This window comes from Schistocerca gregaria, chromosome X, assembly GCF_023897955.1.
Source record: "Schistocerca gregaria isolate iqSchGreg1 chromosome X, iqSchGreg1.2, whole genome shotgun sequence".
Lineage (NCBI taxonomy): Eukaryota > Metazoa > Arthropoda > Insecta > Orthoptera > Acrididae > Schistocerca > Schistocerca gregaria.
The window spans coordinates 786,425,766-786,451,251 of NC_064931.1; the positions used below are offsets into that span (position 1 = coordinate 786,425,766).

The 25,486-nt window shown below is 38.0% G+C and overlaps 1 protein-coding gene across 1 annotated transcript in view; it reads left to right on the top strand.

Moving 5' to 3' along the window:
- The window catches only part of LOC126297465 (protein ERGIC-53), an 89,378-nt gene extending 68,023 nt beyond the window's left edge, over positions 1-21,355 (top strand). Inside the window, exons 10-11 of the mRNA XM_049988341.1 lie at positions 4,742-5,002; positions 18,516-21,355. Coding sequence (XP_049844298.1) covers positions 4,742-5,002; positions 18,516-18,552 — 298 coding nt within the window. The 3' untranslated portion in view covers positions 18,553-21,355. The remainder of the gene's footprint in view (positions 1-4,741; positions 5,003-18,515) is intronic.
- Positions 21,356-25,486: the final 4,131 nt, after the last annotated feature.

Sequence of the window (25,486 nt, forward strand, 5' to 3'; positions counted from 1 at the left end):
AAGGGATAGGTTGGTAGGACATGTTCTGAGGCATCAAGGGATCACCAATTTAGTATTGGAGTGCAGCGTGGAGGGTAAAAATCGTAGAGACAAAGAGATGAATACACCAAGCAGATTCTGAAGGATGTAGATTGCAGTAGGTACTGGGAGATGAAGAATCTTGCACAGCATAGAGTAGCATGGAGAGCTGCATCAAACCAGTCTCAGGACTGAAGACCACCACCACCACAACAACAACAACATAAGTAAAATCAAAACAGAACACTTGAACTAATGTTCAACTGTTACCTACACTCCATTCACTCACCACCAAGCTGACAAACTTGCAAAGTAATGGTTAAACAATAAATAGTATAAATACAAAAAGTCTCTTGCCGCTAAATAAACAGCTCATTTGACAGCACGCAGGAGGGAGTGTGCGTCATTGTATAGAAAATCCTCCCCCTCCCCCCCCCCCCCCCCCCCCCCCCACACACACACACACAATTAAAATGCGTCAGACATACACCCCACAGGCAAGAATTAACAGGTGAAATTGTAAATGACGTTTTTCAGAAAATCATTAAGTGGTTCTCTGCAAATGAGCTCTCATTAAACTTTGACAAACCACAGTATATACAGTTCCACACAGTTATGGGAATGACACCATTAATAAATATAGACTTTGATCAGAAATTGGTAGCTAAGGTAGAATATTCAAAATTTCTAGGTGTATGCATTGATGAGGGGTTGAACTGGAAAAAACACACTGAAGATCTGCTGAAGCATTTGAGTTCAGCTACGTATGCTATTAGGATCATTGCAAATTTTGGCAATACACGTCTCACTAAATTAGCTTACCACTCCAATTTTCATTCTCTGCTTTCGTATGTCGGCATATTCTGGGGCAACTCATCATTGAGTAAAAGAGTGTTCATTGCACAGAAGCGTGTAATCAGAATAATTGCTGGCGCTTATCCAAGATCATCCTGCAGACACTTACTTAAAGAGCTAGAGATTTTGTCTAATGTAATATCTTGTATAGACACCTTTTATTAACCTGACATGTTCCACATCATTACGAAGTGTTGTATTCATGATCTATGGAAGAAGTACTAATCTAATCTAATACACTAATTGTACATATTATGATTCAGGAAGGACCGTCATGTAACTTAACAAAATAAAAAGAAATGATTATTTCAACAGATTTTTGGTTCCTGGTCCTCTTAATTTTTGGATGATTTTACCTGCTGCCTGATTCCGCTGTGACAGTCCTAGTGTCATTCAAAGAAAGTATACGGTCAGTAGCCCGTAAATATCCAGATCATACTAAATTAGTTGGAGGTGACTTTAACCTATTGAGTATAGATAAAGTCTTGTAAAGTACTTCTTAACACAGTTATCCTAAAACTGCCTTCAGCATCTTGTTCAGCAGCCCATATGCAATCAGAATGTCATAGACCTTTTACGTACACACAGACCAGGTTTATAGACAATGAGAGTATAGATCCAGGGATTAGTGATTATGATATCAGATATCGTCACAGCAACTACTATAATGAAAGTTAACAAATTGATCAAGAAAACTAGGGAGAACAAATATAGTTGTTAGACAGTAAATTGACATATAGTTTTAGTAAGACTGACGTAGAAGAATTATGGGGGAAGTTTAAATCGTGGTCTGGAGAAGTACCTGCCTAGTAAGTGGATTAAGTTCGGAAAATACAAACTATGGTTAAACAACAAAACTGGGAAAATTATGAGGAAACAGAGGCTGTTGCACTCACAGTGCATAAGAGAACATGCAAATGCTGATAGGCAAACATTAGTAGAGTTTTTTGCATGTGTCAAAAATATGCTCGAAGCATACGCCAGTTACCAGTTGTATTGCAGCAAAAGATCTGGCCAAGAACCCAAGGAAATTCAGGTCCTTCGTGAAATTGCTAATCCAGTCACTTGTGGACCTGTCTGATGTGACTGTTGAAGACAGCAGAATGGAAGCTGAAATTTTAAATTTTGCAGTTAATATAATGTTCATGCAGTAGTATTCCATCATTTGTTCATTGAATTTACTCCCATATGAATGACACAGTGACAACAACTGGAAGACTTGAAAACAAATAAGTTGCCAGGTCTGGATGGAATCCCAATTCAGTTTTTATAAAGAGTACTCTATGGCATTGCCCCCCCCCCCCCCCCTTACGTAGCTTGCATTTATCATGAAACTCTCGACCACTGCAAAATCCCAAACAAGTGGAAATAAAGTGCAGGTGACTCCTGTGTATAAGAAGAGTGAAGAAATGGATCTGCAAAATTAGTCTAATTTCCATAACATTGGTTTGCTGCTAAGTTCTGGAACATATTCTCAGTCCGAATATAATACATTTTCTTGAGACCGAGAAGCTTGCATCTACAAATCACCACAGTTATAGAAAGCATCTCTCACGCGAAACTCGGCGTGCTGTTTTCTCAAATGATACACTGTCAACTATAGCTAAAATACAATAGGCAGATTCCATATTTCTAGATTTCTGAAAAGCATTTGACACAGTGACCCACTGCAGATTGTTAACAAAGGTACAAGCACATAAGAATAGATTCCCAGATATGTTAGTGGCTTGAAGACCTCTTAAGTAATAGATCTCATTACATTGTCTTCAATGGCAAGTGTTCATCAGAGACGGGGTACGTCATGAGTGCCCCAGGGAAATTTGATATGCATTATTATTTTCCGTGTACATACATTACTTGGCAACCAGGCTGAGCAGCAATATGTAATGTTTGATGATTATGCTGTTTTGTATGGAAAGGTGTCACCATTGAGTGACTAGGAGGATAAGAGATCACTCCGACAAAATTTCTAGTTGGTGTGATGAATAGAAGGTAGAAAAATGTAAGCTAATGCACATGAATAGGAAAAACAAACCTGTAATGTTCAGATACAGCATTAGTTGTGTCCCACTTGACACAGTGTTATCATTTAAATATCTGGTCATAATACTGCAAAGCAGTATGAAATGGAAGTAGCATGTGAGGATTGTGGTAAGGAAGGCAAATGATTGACCTGGTTTTATTGGGAGAATTTTGGAGAAGTGTAGTTCATCTGTAAAAGAGACTGCATATAGAATCCTACTGCAATCTATTTATGAGTTCTTCTTGAGTGTTAAGGATCCCCACAAAGTCAGACTGAAGGAAGACATCAAAACAATTCGGAAGTGGGCTGCTTTAATTCACTGTGCTTCCAGAAATTATAAATGATTGGAAAATATATTTTTCTACACTTGTTGACCAAAACTCTTCTGGAAGTATGTTGATCTAGGACATAGGGATCTTTAGTCCTTTCGGTAAATCTACCTGTGGTAACTCAATTGTAGAATAGTACAAGAAAATCCTCAACAGTATAACACCAGCATCGATCTATAGCATGTTGATGACTTGAATTTATTTGTGACAGGGGATGTTATTGTTCGGAGCACAGTTTGTAAATGGCATTAATAGCAGTTATTTGTTTGACAGGAATTCAGGTGTTCCCATGTGCAAATAGGTTTCGCTGTATTAAGTGGAAGTTGAAACTGCCTATTGTATGATATGTATGCAGCTTCATCAATTATGTCATTCTGTGTCATTTTTTTCTTTCATTTTTGTCTAAGGCAATGTATGCAAATATGTTTTGTGGTTGCAGAATCTCATTGACATCACTGATTATGTAGGTGTATATTGAACTCAAATCCTAAGGGGCAAAATCTTTACCTAGTTTCTGTAAACAGACTGACTACAGGTCTTCCTTTTGAGCAGAAGATAACCAATCTTTTATGTGTTTATACTCATCTTAATCTTGAATAATCTAATAGTTTAGAAATTACGTACTTTGTTTGGTCATGACTGATGTGGAATATGGAACTTTCAATTTCTTTTGTTCGTCCAGTAATATTTCTTGAAGAAATATCATGTCCAGAAAGATTAGGACCTATTACCATTATTGTCAGTTGTATGATTGTACTGCTTAGTTTCCAATGTATTTCATACTAAGAGATGACACTTTACAAACATTTGATACATCTCAATTGAAAAATGGCTAGTGTTATCAGTCCCCCTCTGTTAACTGAGCATTTAGCATATATGGCTCGTAAGAAGTACTTGCTCTCAGTCCCTTACTATGTGTAATTGTCACAGACAACATTGAACAGTTATTCATAAATAATGAGCTCCTCAGTTTTAGAATTGAATACTGTATGAGATACGTGGATGATAAGCACACGTTGTGAGGTGGTATAACTCATCAATTTAATGCATGGTTATTTATAACACTTCAGATTGTGAGCCTAGGATCTGAATCATAGTTATACTGTTAACTTCAGCGTGTATTCATAGAAAACCTTTTTTAAAGCTTGTAGCTTATTTCCACTGCATGTGAGTTGTAGAATTAGTGACTTTATTGCTCTCATCTGTCTACAGATAACATTTGAATCAACAAATGTTAAGTGTGCAGTTCTATCTTCATTGGCTGATGTAATACTTGAAGTTCTGTTAGTATCCTGTTTGTGATAGCTTTCCTGGAAGGAAAGACTTAATGTACGGGAACATACTTGTGATTTTCAGCAACAAACCATGAATGTACTTACAGTATTGCATTGATACAGATAAAAGCGTGAGGCTGCTGCACCACTTTTAAATATTATTTTCGGACATGTTTTTTGTTCGTTTTCTTAAAGCTGTAGTATAATTTTTGCTAGATTTTTGATGCAACAATTTTTTTCAGGTCTACTTTACATGAGGTCCATTCACGAGCAGACACTATTTTGCAAACTCAATCAAAACAGTCAACAGGACAAGTTGCATCTGTCAGCTATGAGGCTGTTGGCTTAGGGAATGAAGTGCGTGATGCACTTAATTCACTCAAGCGTGAAATGGCACAGAAAGTTGTGCCATCTTGTCCGAGTGTATCATGTGTTTCATTGACCATGGTGCTGGTCATTGTTGCTGGGCAGATGCTTGTCCTACTCCTGTATGTTTACTACAGGTAAGCAGTGTAAATACTTTCATACATTTGATCATATAGGTAGTCATAATTTATTGTGTATAAGTATTAACTCAACTTTTTTTAAGATGTTTGGTAATGCTTCTTAATTTAGCAGGATGATTCAACTGCAAAAAAGTCATATTTTCTTGCCTATTTCTTTTGGGGCCAAGTGCATGTATTGATTTCTGCTAATCATTTGTGCTCCCATTAGATGAATTGTAGTAGTACTTTTCATTATCAGTGAAACTGGGAATTTCAATTACACAAGTCCTATGTATTTTTTACATCATTATCTGCTGTAATCACTTAAATATTAATCTGTCAACAAACAGTTAATTAAAGCTAATAAAATAATGGTAAGTTTTACTCTATAATCAAAATGTTAAATTTGTTACTGCTACATCCAGACACCTAATAAGTTTAATCAGGAATCACTTATTCCTTCCTCTATTCTCAGAAATTGACTTTCATGACTGATATATTAAACCTGTGTTGATAGACATTTTTATTAACAGCGAGTACACAGTTTCCTGCACACCAAAGTATTGTGTACTATTCATATTATTGAAAGTAATTATTTTATTTGTTTAAATAGCGTATGTATTGAAAATAGAAATTACATTCTTAACATCTGCTACAACACTGTTAAACCTCTGTTACACATAATATTAAACTTCCTGCAGTTCATTTTTGTGATGGTCTGGTGGGTAAAGTTCCTGGAGTTCCTGGGTTCAGTCCCAGGCCAGAGCAGCAGGGAATTTTCCTCATTCCATTCCCTGTAGGATGGTCCCAGAGGCTCTCAGCTTGGAATCAGACTACCAAGGATACTATATTTAGAGCAGTATAAGATGACCCCTATTTTTTTAAGAAGCTTCTGGAGAAAAATTTATTTTTAAAGCCCCTGTTACACGATGTGCGTAAACTGTACACCTATGCATCAGCGCCCCAAGCATCCGTATCTGTAACTACAGGCTGATTCACATAGACCTATTACACCATCCATGCGGCATATATCCAGTGCATATGTGTAGTAGACTGTGATAACACGCGAAATGCAGATAGAGCCATCTGACCTCTTGTAAAGTCGTTCATTCTAACAGTTCATTCTAACATATTGGAATGTTATTTGTTCAAATTATTTGTCAGCTCAAGGTTTCTATTTAATAAGAAATTGTTTTTTATTGTCATGTATTAAGTAATTGTTATTCTATTATGTAGGTTGCTACTGGCCTGAATTACAAACTCAACAGTTAGTTTTATATTATGACACTTGGTTACACAGGTACATGTATATTTAAATTTAAATTTTGCACATGGGGGACCTACTTGTCTTTGGAGGTATTGCCCTGGCACTGACAGTAAACCTTTGGATTAGGGCAGAATGATGACGAAAATGGAAAGCTAGATGTGGTTGAGTTCGACCCTGCCTGGAAAGAAGGAACAAAGGCAGAGCATTATGTTGCTTATGAAAGAACTGAGGCTTGAAGATCTGCAAGAGTTTCGGAACTTCGCGAGGGTGGACATATCCGATTTAGAGAAGCTGCTATCTATGTTAGAAGATGGACTAACCATGTGTGACACAGTCATGAGGGGACACTATCTCACCATCTCGAAAATAAGAATTAAATCATATGTTTGTTTTTAGTGGTCATACCAACCTAGATCACTTATAAAATACCAGTACATGCCCTGTTAGGTTGCAGGCTAGTTGTAACATTACGTTTCCTGGCAACTGGGGAATCTTTTAAGAGTCTGGTTTTTAGCCACAGAACAGCACAGACCACCATGTCAAAAGTTGTTGTGAGTGTATGCACTGCAATTTGCAACACTTTAAAGGACCAATACTTAAAGGTGCACTTGCGTTGTTTCTCCAAGTTTGGAAAATGGAATGCTATGCGCTACTCAATCTTTTGCAATCATTGTCTGTTGCACAAGGCGAAACTGTGCAGACACTCTCGCCGTCACTGCCAGTTTTTCATTCCTGACATGCTGAAATAAAGCAAGAGATGCAGTCAAATCAAACATTAACTTTCATAAGCTGAGGCATTAAGATACAAATCAAAAGTCTCCATGTAATGTTATACACATATTACTCAGAAAGAAACAATTGCTGACATACCATATTATGATACAGCGGGTCATATAGACACCTTTCGTCACTGTATGCTTGAATTAACTCACTTAACGCCTCTCTGGTCCATTCTATTTATGTAATATGAAATAATCAAAAGAAAAAAATGATTTCACAAACACCTAGTATAAAAGAAAGTCAATTGGCAGAAAAACTTTTTTTTCTACATTTATGAAAACCTATGTACTGAGAAAAACGTGGAAAATCCCCAATGTGGAAACTGAAATTGGCTGCTAGCCACCGAACAATAAGCAAATAACAAGCAGAAAGCACTGAGGAACCCTCTTCTGCGCATGCACAAGTTATTGGTACCTGGTGTGCATTCGGGGATTGATGGGAGTTTAGAACTGCTGTCTATCTTGGCGCACGGATAATGTGTTTGCTAATTTTTGTAGTTTTGCTCATTCTACCGCTAGATGGCTATCGCACTATACCAGTACCATTCACGTCTGATCGTCGTGTAATATCCACTTAATATATGCTGACTGATAAAAGTTAGAAACTTTTGTTGATGTAAGGTATCTGCCTAAAAAGTTAACATTACACCTATTCTCAGCTTATGCCATTTATTGATTGCCTGCGTTGATAGTACAACAAGAAATAGTGTACACAATAAGAAATTGTCTACATTAATTTTTATCTTCACTGCCTTCTTTGTTTATCCTGTCATCTGTGTTCCCACTATTTTTAATCATCACCATCATCCTAACAGGACAGCTGTGAAACTAATATATTAGTTGCCACAAATATTTTTCTTTTTCATTTGAAAAGTTGAGACTTCACCCTCCAGCGGCAACATTGCTGCATGATACATGTAAGTATGCTACTGGCCCCAGTGTAGACTTTCAGCATCTCCTGCAGAAACATGTAATGTTGAGTATTTGCCCAATTTTATAGTAAGTTGGATTCAGAGTACAAATGGATTGAGACAAACTGCAGTTAAAACATCGTAGTTTTTTTGTAGAAAGCCAAAGTATGCAGTATATAGTCTCATGGTTGGCAGCAAGACTTAACGTGCTGCCTGCTCACCACTCCCCACCCCACGCACAATATTGTTCTCAGCCAAGCTGTTGTCATAGGTCCCCCGCTAAGCCTTCTTTAGTGCTGTGCTGGAACAACTGTGAAACATGGACTGCAATATCTTCTGAAGTGGAGGCCATATGTAACAACAGCAACTAATACAGAAATAAATGATCACACCGACCAATCTGTCCAATTCTCGAACTTTAGCTTGTCCCATGATCTAGTGATGTCTGCTGGTACTATCTCCGCAACCGTCTTTCTGCTGTAATTTATTTTTGCAACAACAATTGCAGTCAGTTTAATGTGACTTGTTTCATTCGTTAGACATTTAATTCTGGATCTATTTTCTTTCGCGTTTCATCTGAATGTCGCCATCGGATTTTAAAGCTGATTAAGAGATGGTAAAGTCTTTCTCCGGTATTCTAATATGTGAACAGTGACAAAATTTCTCAGATGCAACCCACTTTGCAAATCTTTAGTTTCTCATAACCAAATAAAATGTTGTCTTGGGTTCAGAATCAACTAATGGTTTTTGAAAGACAAGAATTTAACCTTTGAATGTTGCCTTTACTTAAAAAGCAGCATAAACTCTTTGTATGCAGTATCCATACATGAATGAGAACTTTTATTGCAAACCTGTTCAAAGAAAACAGATGTCTGTAAGTTGATCAAATATGATGCTGTTCCCTCTTGGGTTTCACAAAATTGTCAGTCTTTTTAAGCATAGCATTAGGTTGTTGTAGCAGCTAGTTCATAGTTTCTCGCTTATCCATTGTGTTAGTGCTGCAAGTCAAATACCACATGATTGTTCAAGCAAGATTGATACTGTATTGAGCACTTTAGCGTATTGGAAAATCTCCTGCCTATTCTAACAAAAGTTATTGTCTGCTAATCCCTACCCTTCAGAATACTAAAAGGTAAATTCATACGGAACCTCAATAGCCAAAGCTTCTTTTGTAGATGTAAGACAACCCCTATATTAATTTAATCAGTGAATGCAAGATGACCCCTTATTTTTAGACTTTGGAAAAAAAACTTCATTATTTGGTAAGCACAGTATATTCATGTAGGAGGGGACTATGGACTTTACCTCCTTCATGCTCTTGTGTTGCACTGGAATATAAGAAGTATTTTAAACACAGAGTTCACTGTCACAATATGTGTCTATGTTTGTATAACAAGGCCTTCTTATTTCGGCTGGCTCACGCTCGTGCTACAGCAGTGAGCCACCAGCCGGTTCATGGTGACAAATTGTGGGGAAAGGGGGTGGGGGTAGGCATGAGAAATCAGAACATAAGTTTCCCCATGGTAGATTATGTATGTAACACATCATAAAGGTATCTCTTCACAGTGGCTCATTTATGCATTTTGTGACAAACAGTACTTTTCTAAGACTATTACATTAATGAAAACGCCAGTGAAATGAAATTTACATCTATCTATGAAACAAATAACGTATGGCAGCTAAGTACCAGACTTTTCAAAATCCTGGTAACAAATCTGATTTGTGGAAGAGATCAATGAGTATATTTTGATAGTGTTCAAAATTTGGCTGTGCTCCCATTTTCCAGCTGTCTTTGTCACAGTGTGTTTTATCTTAAAGCCCTCAATGCAGTCATACATCTCTGGAATTAAAATGTTTTTACCGCACAGTACTGTATTTATATGGTGCGTAATATCAGAGGAATGCTAAGTCTGCTATCCACCATTAATTTTTCAATTCTGCAACAGGCTTAAGACTGGTTTCCAACAATATATGTATTTCATTGCGAAGTTCAAAAATTTCTCAAGTGCTTTACCTTGACTCGACCACCATATTTCGCTGTCACATATGATTCATCATAACTGCTTTCCAAGTTTTCCAAAAGGCTTTGAACTAGTGATGTCTGAGAGCACAATGGCAGATGAAATTAGTGGTAAGTCACCTCATTCAGCACTTCCTTTACATTCAAGCTCCTTAGAACATAAGTTCTTGTGGTGGAGAATGCAGTGAGAATACAGTGTGTTGAAAAATATATCATGTGGAGCAGATAATGATTTTCGCATTTCTCAAAGTGCCATAAAACTGAGATTTTGACCAGCCATAGCCACTGCACTATCTGTAGCCAAAGAAGTGACGCCTCATTGCAGAACCATACTGTCAACACTTTCGTGCACATACACAAAATCTGTGTCCCTGTTGCAGTGTCCTTCAATGGAACCAAGTCCTCCTATGAACATGAGACCAACTATCTAATGTAAATCACCATCTGAGCAATATCGGAAACATCTGTTCACTCCCAAGTGTCAAAAAAATGTAGTAACATGTTTTGCAAGAACCATTAGCTCATCTATTTTTTTTATTGTGTGCTGAACTGTAGAATGAAGCAGATTGCCTGAAACACTTATTCTCTCAGGAGCTATATACTCAGCTGCAGATATTAAACATGGCTTCATAAACTCTCCTTCAATAAAACAGCATACTGCTTTGGCAGTCTGAAAAACAATATGGTAACTTGTAAGAAATTGTGGATGAATTTGCTGAGTTTTCCTCCTGAAATCAAAAAACTTACTTTCTGCCAAATCCCTTTAACACTTCCTTTTATTTTTGCACCCCAATTCTCACTCTTTGCCTTCCAAGTGTCCATAATCTTTTGCATATCTTTGCATAATCTTAGGCCTACACTAAGCATACCAAGACACTACACGTACCATAAACACACAGGCATTGTGCACAGACATATTGTAAAATGATTTTGGTGCATATGACCTTCGCTTTCAAATTCTTAACCCAGCCATTATTGTACTTTGTATCAGTTTTAAAAGAGCTGCAACATATGTGTATACACTTGTGCCTAAGGCTCTGCTGTGTAAGAATGACAAGTTATTTTCAGTGTATTGTTTGCACACCCCCAGAGCTACATAATGACATCTGTCAACCCCATTTTACAACATTACAACAAGCACTCACTGCCAAGTAAGCAAGTGACTGAGTGTTCACCTACCTGCCTTATACACAGGTATGATACATTCAATTTAAGGTTCAGAAGTACTGCTTAAAAACATTGTTTTCAGGAGTACTGATACTGTGGCTTTTCCCAATGGCCATGCTAAGTGAGAAGGGTGGGGCCAGTGTGAAGTGCACGAAGTGAAGAACCATCTCTTGGCAGATGCATACTGTTCAGTGAATAGTTTAAGAAAAACTTAATATGCAGTGGGGTACATTGAGTAGGTCTACACTTATGTGATGGGCAGTGGCAACACAATAGACTCCTGTTGAGGACGACGAGGGTTCAAATTCCCATTTGGCCATCCGGGTTTGTTTTCCAAAGTTTCCCTAAATTTTGTAAGGTGATACCAAAATGGTTCCTTTCGAAAGAAACACACTAAAAAGTCTTATTGTAATTTTGAATGCGATTTATTTGTAAAGGGAAACTGATAGTAATTATTGACACCTGTATTGTTCTTTTAAGTACACAAACAATTTAAAAAAGTGTATTCTTTCCTCACGATCGGCACTGTTGTGCCCTCAAGTATACATGTTGTTTCAGGAGGCAGGGAAATTATGCTGCGTAATATCCCTGCCATAAACCATTCAAATACCTTGTCAAAGTGGTGGCTAAATGTCCCTTATGGAGAGTTCAAAGAGTCAGACATACAGCTTTATGTTTACTGACAATATCACACACAGCAGTATCGAAATGCTGGTAACTGAAATGAATGTGATAGTATCTTGGTGTACAAATTGGTATACTTGAGACAGCTTACATACTTAATATGTTCCAAAACATGTGTAGAAACAGGATTGCCTGGTGGTTATACCACAGGTTCATTGTGGTACAAAGGAAGGGGTCAAGTGTTTTGGGTAGCCCTTAGCCGAGGGATCATTCATATACCCAACAGAATGATCGTTGTAGTTTCAGTATCCTACATATTTGGTCAGTATGAATATTACACACTTCCTCCTCCTTAGGCAAAGGGAGCAAAGCGGATGGTTCTTTATGCATTTGGTATGGTCCATGGTGGACTTGGTGGGGCTTACGGAAGCACCATTAATTCATTGAAAGTTCCTTGGAAAACCCCACAAATTAGTTTTCACTATATTTTCATCATCACCACCAGGTCAAAACCCAGCCTCGATTCTGAGATGGCTATGCATAGCAAATGGCTGTAAGTTTTGTTTTATTATATGTTCCAAAGACCCCAATCTCAAACTTTCTTGTAAGATTTCTTTATCCCTTTTCGGGATACAGAGGTTCAAAATTACCCCACCTGTTCTTGTAAAATATGGACATAAAACCCAGTCTGAGGCAAAAATGTAGTTTATAAAGTGACATGGCACAGAGAAATGTGCTGTTAAGTGTAACTGTTATCATAAGAAGAGTTCTGGGGCCCCCATGTTGTTGTACTGAAGCACATGCAATGTTGCTTTGAACATAAAATCTGGTTTGAGCTGTAAAATTAGTTTTGTATTATTTCAGTTTCACTTCAGTAAACTATATAAATTTTACTGGCAAATACATTTCTTTGTGTATGAGTTAGATGGCGAAGAAATGCGAATGTGTTCCTGTTTATTTAAAATACTCTGAGTGAAAATTGGGGTACCAGCTACCACATTCTACCTTCCTCAGCACTTTCAAAAATTCTCCCAATAATGTTGGCATGCCAACATATTGACACTTTTTTATGCAGAGAGAGAAGACACAGTGGCAGTGGCAAAGAGATGAAAAAAGCAGCAAGTACTGGAAGATGGTAGACAGTGGTTGTGTTATAGAAAGAATTAAGAAGACAATGAAAGTGGTAGAGATTAAGAGAGGGACACACTGGCAGTGGAGCTTATTGGACAGTGACAGAACAGTGAATGGAAAATAGTGAAGAAGACAGTGCCAGAGGGAGGAATAAAGAGAAACAGAAAGTGGAAGTGGATGACATAAGCCATGAAACATATTTTTCTCTATAGTTAGTTTTACAGTTCTTCTACAACATGGCTAACAAGGAATACCCTCTCAACTCTGTGGTGTAGTCGTCGTCGTCGTCGTCATCATTGATTTCTGCTCTGGTACAGCTTTTCTCTCTCAGCTGCATTCCATGTTACTCCTCTCCTACTGAAATCTTCATTAACCTCATCTGCCCATCCCTTCCTGGGCCACCCAGTCAGTCTTCCTCCTGATACTTCAATCACCAAATACTGACATGAAGTTAGGCAGGTGCATGTGCTTCACATGACCTAACCACTTCAATCTTGCAGCACTTATTCTTTCCTCCATGGTTAAGGTTACCTATAGATATCTCCTTACATACACACATTAAAAAAAGTTATGCATCACCCCAGTTCCCAGAACTCCTTAAGATATACACTGACTATGGACATTATACCACAGACACAGTCCTTTTGACTGTTCAGAAATGTCACTAAACCTGCCCAAAGATGTAAACAATGCTGCATGAGCAGCACCTGTTAGACGGAGCAGGTCGGACAACCGACCAGTTCCAGTCATTCCACTAGGAAGGAGGTACACGGCTTGTGTTTATAGTTCAACCATGCCAGATGGTCAATACCACGGTTTGATCACATCCGCAATTGTTACTTTGTGCCGGGAAGGGCTCTCAACAAGAAAAGTGTCCAGGCATCTCGGAGTGAATCAAAGCAATGTTGTTTGGACATGGAGGAGATAGAGAGACAGGAACTGTCGATGACATGTCTCACTCAGGCTGCCCAAGGGCTACTACTGCAGTGGATGACTGCTACCTGTGGCTTGGAGGAACCTTAACAACCACCTCACCATGTTGAATAATGTTTTGTGTGCAGCCACAGGACGTCGTGTTGTAACACAAACTGTGCACAATAGGCTGCATGATGTCCAACTTAACTCCGAACTTCTATGGCGAGGTCCATCTTTGCAACCACACCACACAGCGTGGTACAGATGGGTGCAACAACATGCCGAATGGACCTTTCAGGGTCGACATCACTTTCTCTTCACAGATGAGTGTCGCATATGCCTTCAACGAGATGATCGTCAGAGACTTGTTTGGAGGCAACCCGGTCAGGCTGAACGTCTTAGACGCACTGTCCAGCGAGTATTGCAAGGTGGGGGTTCCCTGCTGTTTTGGGATGGCATTGTGTGGGGCCCATGTACGCTACTGGCGGTCATGGAAGGCGGCATAATGGCTGTAGATACATGAATGCCATCCTCCGACTGATAGTGCAACCATATCGGCAGCATATTGGCGAAGGATTCATCTTCATGGACGACAATTAGAGGCCCCATTGTGCGCTTCTTCTGAATGACTTCCTTCTGGATAATGACATCACTCGACTAGTGGCCAGCATGTTTTCAGACATGAACCCTATTGAACATGCCTGGGATAGATTGAAAATGGCTGTTCATGGATGATGTGACCCACTGACCACTCTGAGGGATATACACCGAATGGCTGTTGAGGAGAGGGACAATCTGGACCAGCAGTACCTTGATGAATTTAAGGATAGTATGCCATTACGAATACAGGCATGCATCATTGCAAGAGGATGTGTTTCTATGTATTAGAGGTACCGGTGTGTACAGCAACCTGGACCACCATCTCTGAAGGTCACGCTGTATGGTGCTACAACATAATCCAGTCTCTCTGAACCTCCATTTCTGTCTCTCCCCAAATGGTGATGTCATCTGCAAAAGCAAAAGCATTGAGATCTAAATTTTCTACTTCCTTGATGTCTTTCTGGATTGTGTCCATCAGTGTAATGAAGAGTAACAAGGAAAAGGAACTGCTTTGCTGAACAGCTCTTTGCCTTAAAATCCCACTTTCACAACCTTCATACAATATGCGAGTTTTTTTCATTAATGGCCTTTAATTGTTCTTGCAATATCTGTCACTAGTTGCCTTCGCTACACTACTCTATTTAAATGCTTCTGCAATGAATGCAGTTAACTATTTATACTTGCCAGTTGTCAAAAAGTATACTGTAACACCAGAGTCCATAACATTAACTCCATGAGTGAGTAACACGACCATCACCTCCATTCTAAATTCTGCACAAGTATTTAATACAAACATTCTACCATGACTCTTTTGCATGTGAACAATCCATTGTTTAAGTATCACTTTCCCTTCCTTATATTTCTCAGTTGATCACTTCGAAGTCCCTCATGGTTCAGAAATCACAAGTACTGTGTTTGTGTAAACGAGACCCTGTGTCTTCTGTAGTGGAACCTGTTTCAGGAAAGTGTTAGTAGGGTCTTGAGAGTCCATTCTGTGTCACCTACAGGCTTCTCTCTTTAGCACATATCAATTTATAGACATACTTCTGTGTTTCCTTTTTACCATTGCAGAGCATTGTTTGTTTCACCAAATAGAAACTATTTTTAAAGTACCTTATATTGATTTTTATGACAATTATCAGCTATTCTTTTGGATATTAGTGTTAGTTCCAGAATATGCTTGATAAGTCTCCATATGTGGGCTGTAGTAGTCAATCAGATTTACCTTGACAAACTTCAGAGTTAGTGTACGGTTTCACAGTATCATCCTACCAGTTAGAAAACTGTGATTAATAAAAATGAGTATGGTTCGCTAAATTGTAGCACAAGCCCATCAAATGCATCTCAGCGTTTCAGTTTTCAAATGTCTCCAACTACACTATGTGATCAAAAGTATCCGGACACCTGGCTGAAAATGACGAAGTTTGTGGCGCCCTCCATCGGTAATGGTGGAATTCAGTATGGTGTTGGCCCACCCTTAGCCTTGATGACAGCTTCCTCTCCTGTAGGCATATGTTCAGTCAGGTGCTGGAAGGTTTCTTGGGGAATGTCAACCCTTTCTTCATGGAGTGCTGCACTGAGGAGAGGTATTGATGTCGGTCAGTGAGGCCTGGCACAAAGTCTGTGTTCGAAAACACCCCAGAGGTGTTCTGTAGGATTCAGGTTAGGACTCTGCAGGCCAGTCCATTACAGGGATGTTATTGTCATGTAACCACTCTGACAAAGCCAGTGCGTTATGAACTGGTGCTCGATCATGTTGAGAGATGGTCACCATCCCCGAATCGCTCTTAAACAGTGGGAAGCAAGAAGGTGCTTAAAACATCAATGTAGGCCTGTGCTGTGACAGTGCCATGCAAAAGAACAAGGTATGCAAGCCCCCTTCATTGAAAACATAACCACACCATAACATCACCGCCTCCAACTTTTACTGTTGGCACTACACATGCTGACAGATGATTTTCACTAGGCATTTGCCATACCCACACCATGCCAACAGATCGCCACATAGCGTACCATGATTAGTCACTCCACAGAACATTTTTCCACTGTTCAATCATCCAATGTTTATGCTCCTGACACCAAGTGAGGCGTCATTTGGCATTTATTGGCGTGATGTGTGGCTTCTGAGCAGCCGCTCGACCAAAAAATCCAGGTTTTCTCACCTCTTGCCTAACTGTCATAGTACTGGCAATGGAACCTGATGCAGTTTGGAGTTCCTGTGTGATGGTCTGGATAGATGCCTGGCTATTAGACATTACGACCCTCTTCAACTGTCTGTTGTCTGTCAGTCAACAGACGAGGTCGGGCTGTATGCTATTGTACTGTACGTGTCCCTTCACTCTTCCACTTCATTATGGCACCAGAAACAGTGGACCTGGGGATGTTTGCGAGTGTGGAACTCTCGCATACATACTTGCGTACAGTTTGGGTGGGGAAGGGGGTCGGTGTTTTGTGGACAGAAATTGGGGGGGGGGGGGGGGGGGGTGAATAGACATTTTGAGGAAAGTGTAGTTTAGGACATATTCAGTTCCCATATATTTTTAACAGTTGCAAAGTATTGCCGGGTTCGCTTGTGGTGCTGTAATTGCAAGTGCTGTTTATTACTGGCTTGTGAATTAAAACTTCCCATGTCCCTTTTTAATTATGACTTGTAAAGGCAATGTCATTGTATATGTTCAATAATTCCTGTCTTTTATTTATTGAATGTGGTAGCTATTTGTTGATTGTCCATTCTGCTACCTGTAATTTGCGGCTTCTGCAGTTCTCATCTGCCGTTGGCATTTCATTACAACTTTTATCTTAATGTTTCCTGCTTTCTTTACTTTCCTAAGAAAGAATCATTTCGTGCAACAGTTAACTTTATTTTGGTGACAGATGAACTCAGTTTCAAAATTGTATCAACCTGATACTGTCATGCGAATAAACGTTTTTTCCTGTTTCCATGTGGTTGTGGTGTTCATCAGTAATATTTAGCAAACATGTATAAAGTGTCATGGTAAACAGTTACTCAGAAGAATCCATACATCTTACAATAATTGATGTACATATAAATATTTATGTATGTTCTACATCTCCTCCTAAACCACTTGACTCTCCTGTCATTTACTCTTTGGAAAGGATCGCTGTAGGGTTAGGAAACACCTATGTATCAAAAGGGAGGAGGTGACAGAGCAGTGTAGCCCACAATGTGCAAATGTCCATAATTTAGTCACGCAGTATTTGAGAATTGGAGCACTTAGTGACTTGCAACAAATTTTACACACAATTTCAAACCTTTGTGAAACTTTTTCTCACTGTCAGCCCCAACAAAATGCATTTCCACTGTTCATGCAGTAAAACTGCCGCGTAAAGCACAATCTTTTAATTTGTTATTACTTCTTTACTACTACATGTATTCATGATACACATTGCAGACAGTATTTACAAATACCATTGAATGTACTAGAAAAGTTGAATCACTCTACAACACACAGTTCAGGAGATAAGTCATAAATATTGAACAGCATGAAAATGAAAACTGAAGGGCGAACTTTCCTACAAATACAGGTGAAATTTGATAGATAAATGTGAAATGTACCTGTCATGTGCATACACAGGTGAAGCCACTCGTAAAACACCAATTCTAAACCTTTGTGAAACCTCCTATTGGGATAAATGTGATAACATGGAGAAAGAAGAGGGGAGGAGGAGATGGACAGACAGGGAGTGGGGAGGAGGACGTAGGTGTAGGGGGAAGGTAGACAGAGAGAGGGTGAGGAGGAAATGGGGAGAGGAGAAAATACAGAGTAAGGAAAGAGGAGGAGATGGGCAGAGAGGAGCAGTAGGAGGAGGGGATGGACAGAGGAAGGAGGAGGAGGTCAAAGAGGAGATACTCTAATAGAAGATTGGAATAAATACATTAGTGTGCAACACTTGGTACTCAGCTAGAATATTTTTATTTCCCACACTGTCTTGTATTATTTGCCCCTTTCTCATGTCAGTTAAATTGCCATACATCTTGTTTCATGTGGTAACCAATTATTTCTGTTAAATGAGTGTCCATATGATCAGAGCTGTTACAACTTTATTGTTTAAATTGATGTATTTCCCTGCTTTGATTCTGTAAATTTATTTTCAGGGACAACAAAGAAGCACAGGCAAAGAAGTTCTTTTAACTTCTGTGATTTGTGCTCGACAGAAGGCTTCCAAAGAAGTGGAGAAACTGTAGTGGTGGCAATGTTGTGTTCATGAAGTAACTGAGGATGGGACCTGTGATAATAAAGAGTAAAAGGCTGTTAAGTTTGAACACTAAATAGTATCTAGGCTATTACATTTGTTCCATTATTGACAGAAGCTTTTTTAAAATGATTGTAATTCATCCCATGACAGACAATAGACAGTTCTGTTTCTGCTGTTTTCTTTTTTACCCAAATTCATCTTAACTCCCGTATCGTAAGAGGCAAAATAAGATCAATATTTCAAACACCATTGGTAATAAAGAATTCTTTGTTCTCTGAACACTGTACCTGTTACTGAGACTGCTCAGAGCAATATGGAATGAGCCCTGTAAATGTGTGTGAAATTTACTCTAGGCCTTCTACATAACAAAATTAAACTTACATTATTGGCTGACTGTAGTCATCACAGATAATCGTGTGTGTGCGCGCGTGCACTCTTCGAAGTTCGCATTGTAAAGATATGTTTTGAGCTGTAAAACATAAATGTGTTACAGTACAGAATCCAAGGCCATGTTTCTCACTCAGAGGAAGCTTCTGAAAAAGACACAATTATCACAGTTTTAGTTTTAAGTATGTGGACATTCAAGAAAAGGTGCCAATTTTCAGGCAGTATACGCAGATTTGTGCATGGTCTCCACATTCGGGAAGACATACCTCTCTTAAGTTATGTGGTTGTGATGCTCTAGTGTTTCAAAGAAAACTTGTGCTCTTCTGACATAGTTGTTCTGGAAAAGAATTATAAATGAGTGTGAACTTTTAATTCAAGAACCTGTGTGTGTTTATGATTGACATGTAATAGCCCACTGAGAGAAGCTTTGGAATTGGAAAGAGTTAATCAGTGGGAGTAATCATAAGATTCTTTCATTGCTTTGGGCAGTCCTTAAGTTTTTGCAGACATTCCAACATAAATAAATGCATATATTTTTGCATTTTTCTGAGCTGTGGCAAATTTGTAATGCTGTTGTAGTACTGAGTGATTATATTTTAACAGATGCATTTCATAGGGCCTGGTGTACATAAATTTAATTATTAAAAGGTGTAACAGAATTGTATGTTAGTGGATATTATTCTCCAGTTTGAAAAAATTGTGTGTGTGTGTGTGTGTGTGTGTGTGTGTGTGTGTGTGTGTGTGTGTGTGTGTGTGTTCATAAAGTAATTTCTTGGTTTTTCTCATTATTTGGTGAGGAAGCACTGGAGCACAGTTGGTCTGTTTTTCACTTAATTAGGGCTAAATGAATTTAAGGTAACAGTGTGTTACCATTTGAACATTGTCTTGGTATTAGTTGTAGCAGCAACTGTATGGTCAGTAATTTATTTTTGAAACTTACTTTCGTCATTACTGTAAGTTTGTGTTCCGTTGTTCAAAAGTGACTTTTCCTCTGACCAAAATTGTTTGCTTCCTCTGCCATTACATGCATTTGAATTTGTTTCCATCCATTTTGCGTTTTCTGTTTGTTCTTAGTTTTTTCTGTTGTAGAATTTGTTTGTTTTGTGACAATTTTCTTTGCATTTTTCTTGTGGTTGTCTCTTCATGTTTCTGATATTTAGTTGTCTTGTATGTAAGTCTTATGATAATTTTCCAAAACTGTAATGTTTTCAGAGTTTAATTGATGATTGTGATTTGTGGCAGTTTGTTTTTGAACATAGTTTCCACAGCAAGTCATGTTAAAATGTGAAAGCAGCAATACATGTAAAAAATTTTTTTCAAATTTGTGACATACACAGCAATCGTAGTGAAGCTTTAGTCTTTAACAATTTCCAACCTGTTATCCTCTCCTACCCTGTTATGTTGTGCATGAATTTTTCCTGTTTGGCAATCTTTAAAATGCTGTCTCTGTTCCTTCTTATTTTCTTGTAAGGAGTTGTATATAAACACTGTTAATTGGGTTATTGTACAGTGGGAGATAAAGTGCAATGCTTTGGGTGTTACTCTCGTATGGACCAGATTGTTCCTGCTAGAAAATTATTTCATACTAATTTTTTGTTAGTTATAATTTACTTGTCACATTGAAGACCATTTATTCATCCTGCAGCTAAAAATGAATAAAACATGAGATTTACACACATTAACATGCATGGAAATTCTAGAAACTTTTTATGTATCTATAATGTAGCCCTTGATCAGAGTTACTACTACAGTGTGAATTTGTTTTCGAAGGGTGTTACAATAGTTGTCACAAAGTTATGGGGTAAATGATGATCTTTTGGGCTTTGGTGTGTAAGGATCTAAAATTTTTGTACTTACTCAGAATTACTATATTTTCTGAACACTATTTTAACCCAAAGAAAAATTAAGATGGTAGCATCTGGCATACCCATTCATACACTGCCACATAGTCAAAAATGTGTGTTTATTATTGTTTGATGAAGACTGCTGTGTATTGCACAAAACTAGCAAATGTGGTTTGTAAATGAATGTGTTGTGGGTTATTACATCTTAATTTTTTTTTAGTAGTACCATGTCTAACAAAATTCATTTTGTGGTATTCATTTTATATCTCATTTATTGTATCTCTTTTCTTATGGCAAAATACATCGTAGGTAGCTACTTTCCACAAAGAGAAATTTCCAGTAAATGCAGTTTTTCTGTCAGACAGATGAAAGTAAAAATTAAGTGATGTTATGTAAACAGTGCTGTAGGCATTGGAACCTCACCATTTGTTCATTGAGTCTCAGGTAGACTGTTGTAAACAGAAGTGAACAAACAGTCAAATAAAATTGGCGTGCAATATTTGTTAAAGGACTTTTTTATTTACACTCACCTTCTTCCATTCCAAGACTTGTGCATGTAGATACTTCCCAATTAATAAATTTCTCTGCTTATTATTTGTCAGTGTAAAACTTCATAATATTTATGCCATACCTTTCCACATTTGAGACTTATTTGCTAAAGATAAAGCTGCCTTCAACCAGAAGATAAATTTGAATACCACAGTACTTGACCAGGTATCGTCCTATTAAAGGTGATACGCTCTTGCTTTGATATGACCATTGAAGTGATTTACCCAGCTAGTTATAGAAAAATGTACCATTTAACAGGAATTCTTAACATTGGTGCAACTTGGTATCCTTCACATAACAAACCATTACAAGAGGTGAAAGAAGTGATAAATGACAAAACAAATGTTGTTGGTGACAATTTTTAATTCAAAGCTTCAGGTTCGTAGTCCTACATTTACTCACTTAGGCAGCAGTCCACATGTTGGGAAACACATATGTAAATGTAATATACTGCTTAGAAAAGCAGTTTCCTCTATTTGATACCTTTCAAGGAGTATACACAAATCACCAAGTTTCAGATGCTTCCTTTCCAATGCGAAATAAGCTTTATGAATGTCTTGTTGTCTGAGATGAATCAATTCTTTGGGACACTAGATTCTGCAAACCTCTTTCTCTTTAGTTCAAACAGTGTGAATTGTTACACATCTTGGAGTTACGTAATAATCTGTAACAACATCCTTTTTGTTATGAAGTGTTGAGCAGGATGACAATCCATTCGGCATGTGAGTATAATTAGCTGAAGCACCCATTGTTTTTTCATACATGTGGTGCTACGAGTGTGCCATTGAAAAATCTTTGGAATGTTTCTACTGTGGAATTTAATAGTTTTTGGATGTCCACATTCCCACAGTCAAATTTAGATAATGAGCAGTTAACATCTTTCCACTTCTCGTCAGTTTTGCTTCAAATCACTTCTTGGCTGTTTCATCCTTGGTGCAGATTTCTCATTCTTGCTATCCATTCTTTCTTTTTCTTTTTAGTTCTATTGCTCCTCACAGTAAACCTGAGTGTCGTAATCTCTGTGTAGCCACTGCTGTCACCTATACTGAAATAGTAAAGAATATAGAATATTTATAAATACTCCAACATGAAGCATCACACAGTAGCTCTTCTAGTTGGATAGTCATTCAGACTGCGATATGTAGCATCTATTTTCTTGTAACTTCAAATCTTCCTGAGACCTATATTCACTGTGTGTAAACACAGATATTCACACTTAAGGTTTATGAAATATTGCCAGTAATAGCCAACTTATAATGCAGGAATACTTTTCTCAGACTATTTGGCAAATAATGTGTGGGTTACAGTTTGTACAGATGCTTGCAGCACACATACTTGTACCCGTGGTTTTAGGGGTCAAAACACTGAACATGGTAGTTTTAATTAGTGTAGAGATTCATTCAGCCTGTACACTGAATCTGATTGTGTAATATAAAGTAAAGATTTTGAACCACAGTATTAGCACATTATGGAGGTCGTGTTCCCTATTGATTTTGTTGCCATAACACACTCCACACTCATGTTTCACTTATTCTTCATAGCATGTTCAATGGACATCCTGTGGCTGACCATCTGGTACTAATTCTATTGAGCACCTCTCCATCGTAGTCTGTTGCCAACTCATTACACTGTTCTCTAACAATGATATCCCTACTTGTGAACACATTTACGACATTCAGGTAATGTTGCTGGCTGTGGCTGCTTCATTAAACAAAACTATTGTTGGCATATAGAGAAGTTTCCTCTGGCCTTCCTCTTGAAAGTTGAGTAAATCAGGCTGATACTTCGATGATTTTTCGAGACTACATACGAATTCATCTCTCGAAATGGACCATAAGAGAGATGGAAAATGGTGTTACCACTTAATTGAACATTGTAAACATAAATAATATTCAAAGTGTGCTGGTTGTGGTACTCTTCAAAAAAGCTCAGATTGTGCTAAATGAGCTTGAAAAGGAGTGCACAATTACAAAAGGTGAATCAAATCTAGAGGTTAAAAAAAAGCCTTGGCCCATATTAAACTTAGTGTATGCTTAAGTCCTGACACATTCTTTTTCTCACTTTGAGTTCCTACAGTGTTTCAGCATTTTACTTTGGTTTTCCTTTACAGTATCACAGAGGTGCTTAATATTGTCAAGCTACAGGCCATGGAGCAGTACAGGTTCAGGAAAAACCAACTGTGTGAAACACACGATTTTCTCGCACTCAACATATTGCAAATAGTACCTGGATGAACATGCAGATTCAGTATTCTTGTATTTCTGGAAGACTTTTGTTATGTGAAGTATCTTCATAAATACGTGATTCTCTTGGAGAATTTTTAGGTGATACGACGTAATACTGATTCTTTGATGAATGCTCACCGGTCAGCAGAGAGTAAAATCTGATCATGTGGGAAGTAGAGGCACTGAAGTCATAAAGATTTTAATGGTAAATTGCCAAAGCATTTGTAACAAACTCATCTAACTTACTGCCCTACAGGAAAGCGGATACCTAAAATTATACTTTGAGCTGAGAGGTGGTTGAACCCCAACTAAAAAGCTCCAGAATATTTAACAAGGCGTGAAATGTATATCACAGAGACAGGTCAAAATTGTAATCTACTTAAGTATTATGTCCATCAAGGCCAAAATTTAATCTGAATGTGAACTAACCAGATACATATAACTAGTATAAGTAAACTTTAATTTAACAAAAAGTTTTTTATCATCCAGCCGATTCCACTGTATCAATTGAGGAATCATTGAAACAGCCTACACTTTGTAGAGTAGAAGTACCCAGATCGTACACTGTCCGTTGGACATGACTTTTAACCTATCTAGTATAGACTGGGATGTCTGTCAATTTGTTGCAGAGGTCGTGGACAGTCTTGCAAAGAAATTCTGAACACTTTATCTGAAACATGTCTTCAACAACTAGTGGGACAACCAACATGTGATGGAAGTATTTTAGACCTCAAAGCTACAGACAGGCCTGACCTTATTAACAATGTCAGTATGGAGACAGGAATCAGTGATCATGATGTTACCATAGCTGCAATGGTTACGAACGTTAATAAATCTTTCTAGATGGGTAAGAGTGATTTTGTACTGGAACAACGCTGAAGTCACTGATGACAGTGCCACTAAAGCAGAGTTATTAAACATGGTTTTCTGAAACTCCTTCACCAAAGATGAAGTAAATATTCCTGAATTCCAATCAAGAGCAACTGCCAAGATGAGAAACATAGAAATAGATATCCTCGGTGTATCAAAGCAGCTTTAACCACTTAGTAAGGGCAAGGCCTCCAGTCCAGATTGTACACCAATCATGTTCCTCTGAGTATGCTGATAAAATAGCTCCATATTTAGCAATTATATTCAACTGCTTGCTTACAGAAAGATCTGTACCTAAAGACTGGAAAATTGCTCAAGTCACACCAATACCCAAAAAGGGAAGTAGGAGTAATCCACTGAATTACAAGCCTATATCACTAACGTCTGCAGTAGGGTTTTAGAACATATACTGTATTTGAACATTATGAAGTACCTTGAAGAAAACGATTTATTGACGTATAGTCAGCACAAGATTTATAAAATATTGTTCTTGTGAAACACGACTAGCTCTTTATAGTCATGAAGTAATAAGTGCTGTCGACAGGAGATGTCAAATTGATTCCATGTTTTTATATTTCCAGAAGGCTTTTGACACCGTTCCTCACAAGCATCTTCTAATCAAACTGCGTGCCTACAGAGTATCGCCTAAGTTGTATGATGGGAATTGTGATTTCCTGTCAGAAAGGTCACAGTTCGTAGTAATAGATAGAAAGTCATCGAAGTAATATCCTGCGTTCCCCACAGAAGTGTTATAGGACCTCTATTGTTCCTGATCTATATTAGTGACATAGCAGACAATCTGAGTAGCCGTCTTAGATTGTTTGCAGATGATGCTGTCATTTACTGTCTTGTAAAGTCATCAGATGATCCAAATGACTTGTAAAATTATTTAGATAAGATATATGTATGCTGCAAAAAGTGGCAACTGACCCTGAATAAAGAAAAGTGTGGAGTTATTCACATGAGTACTAAAAGATATCAGCTAAATTTTAATT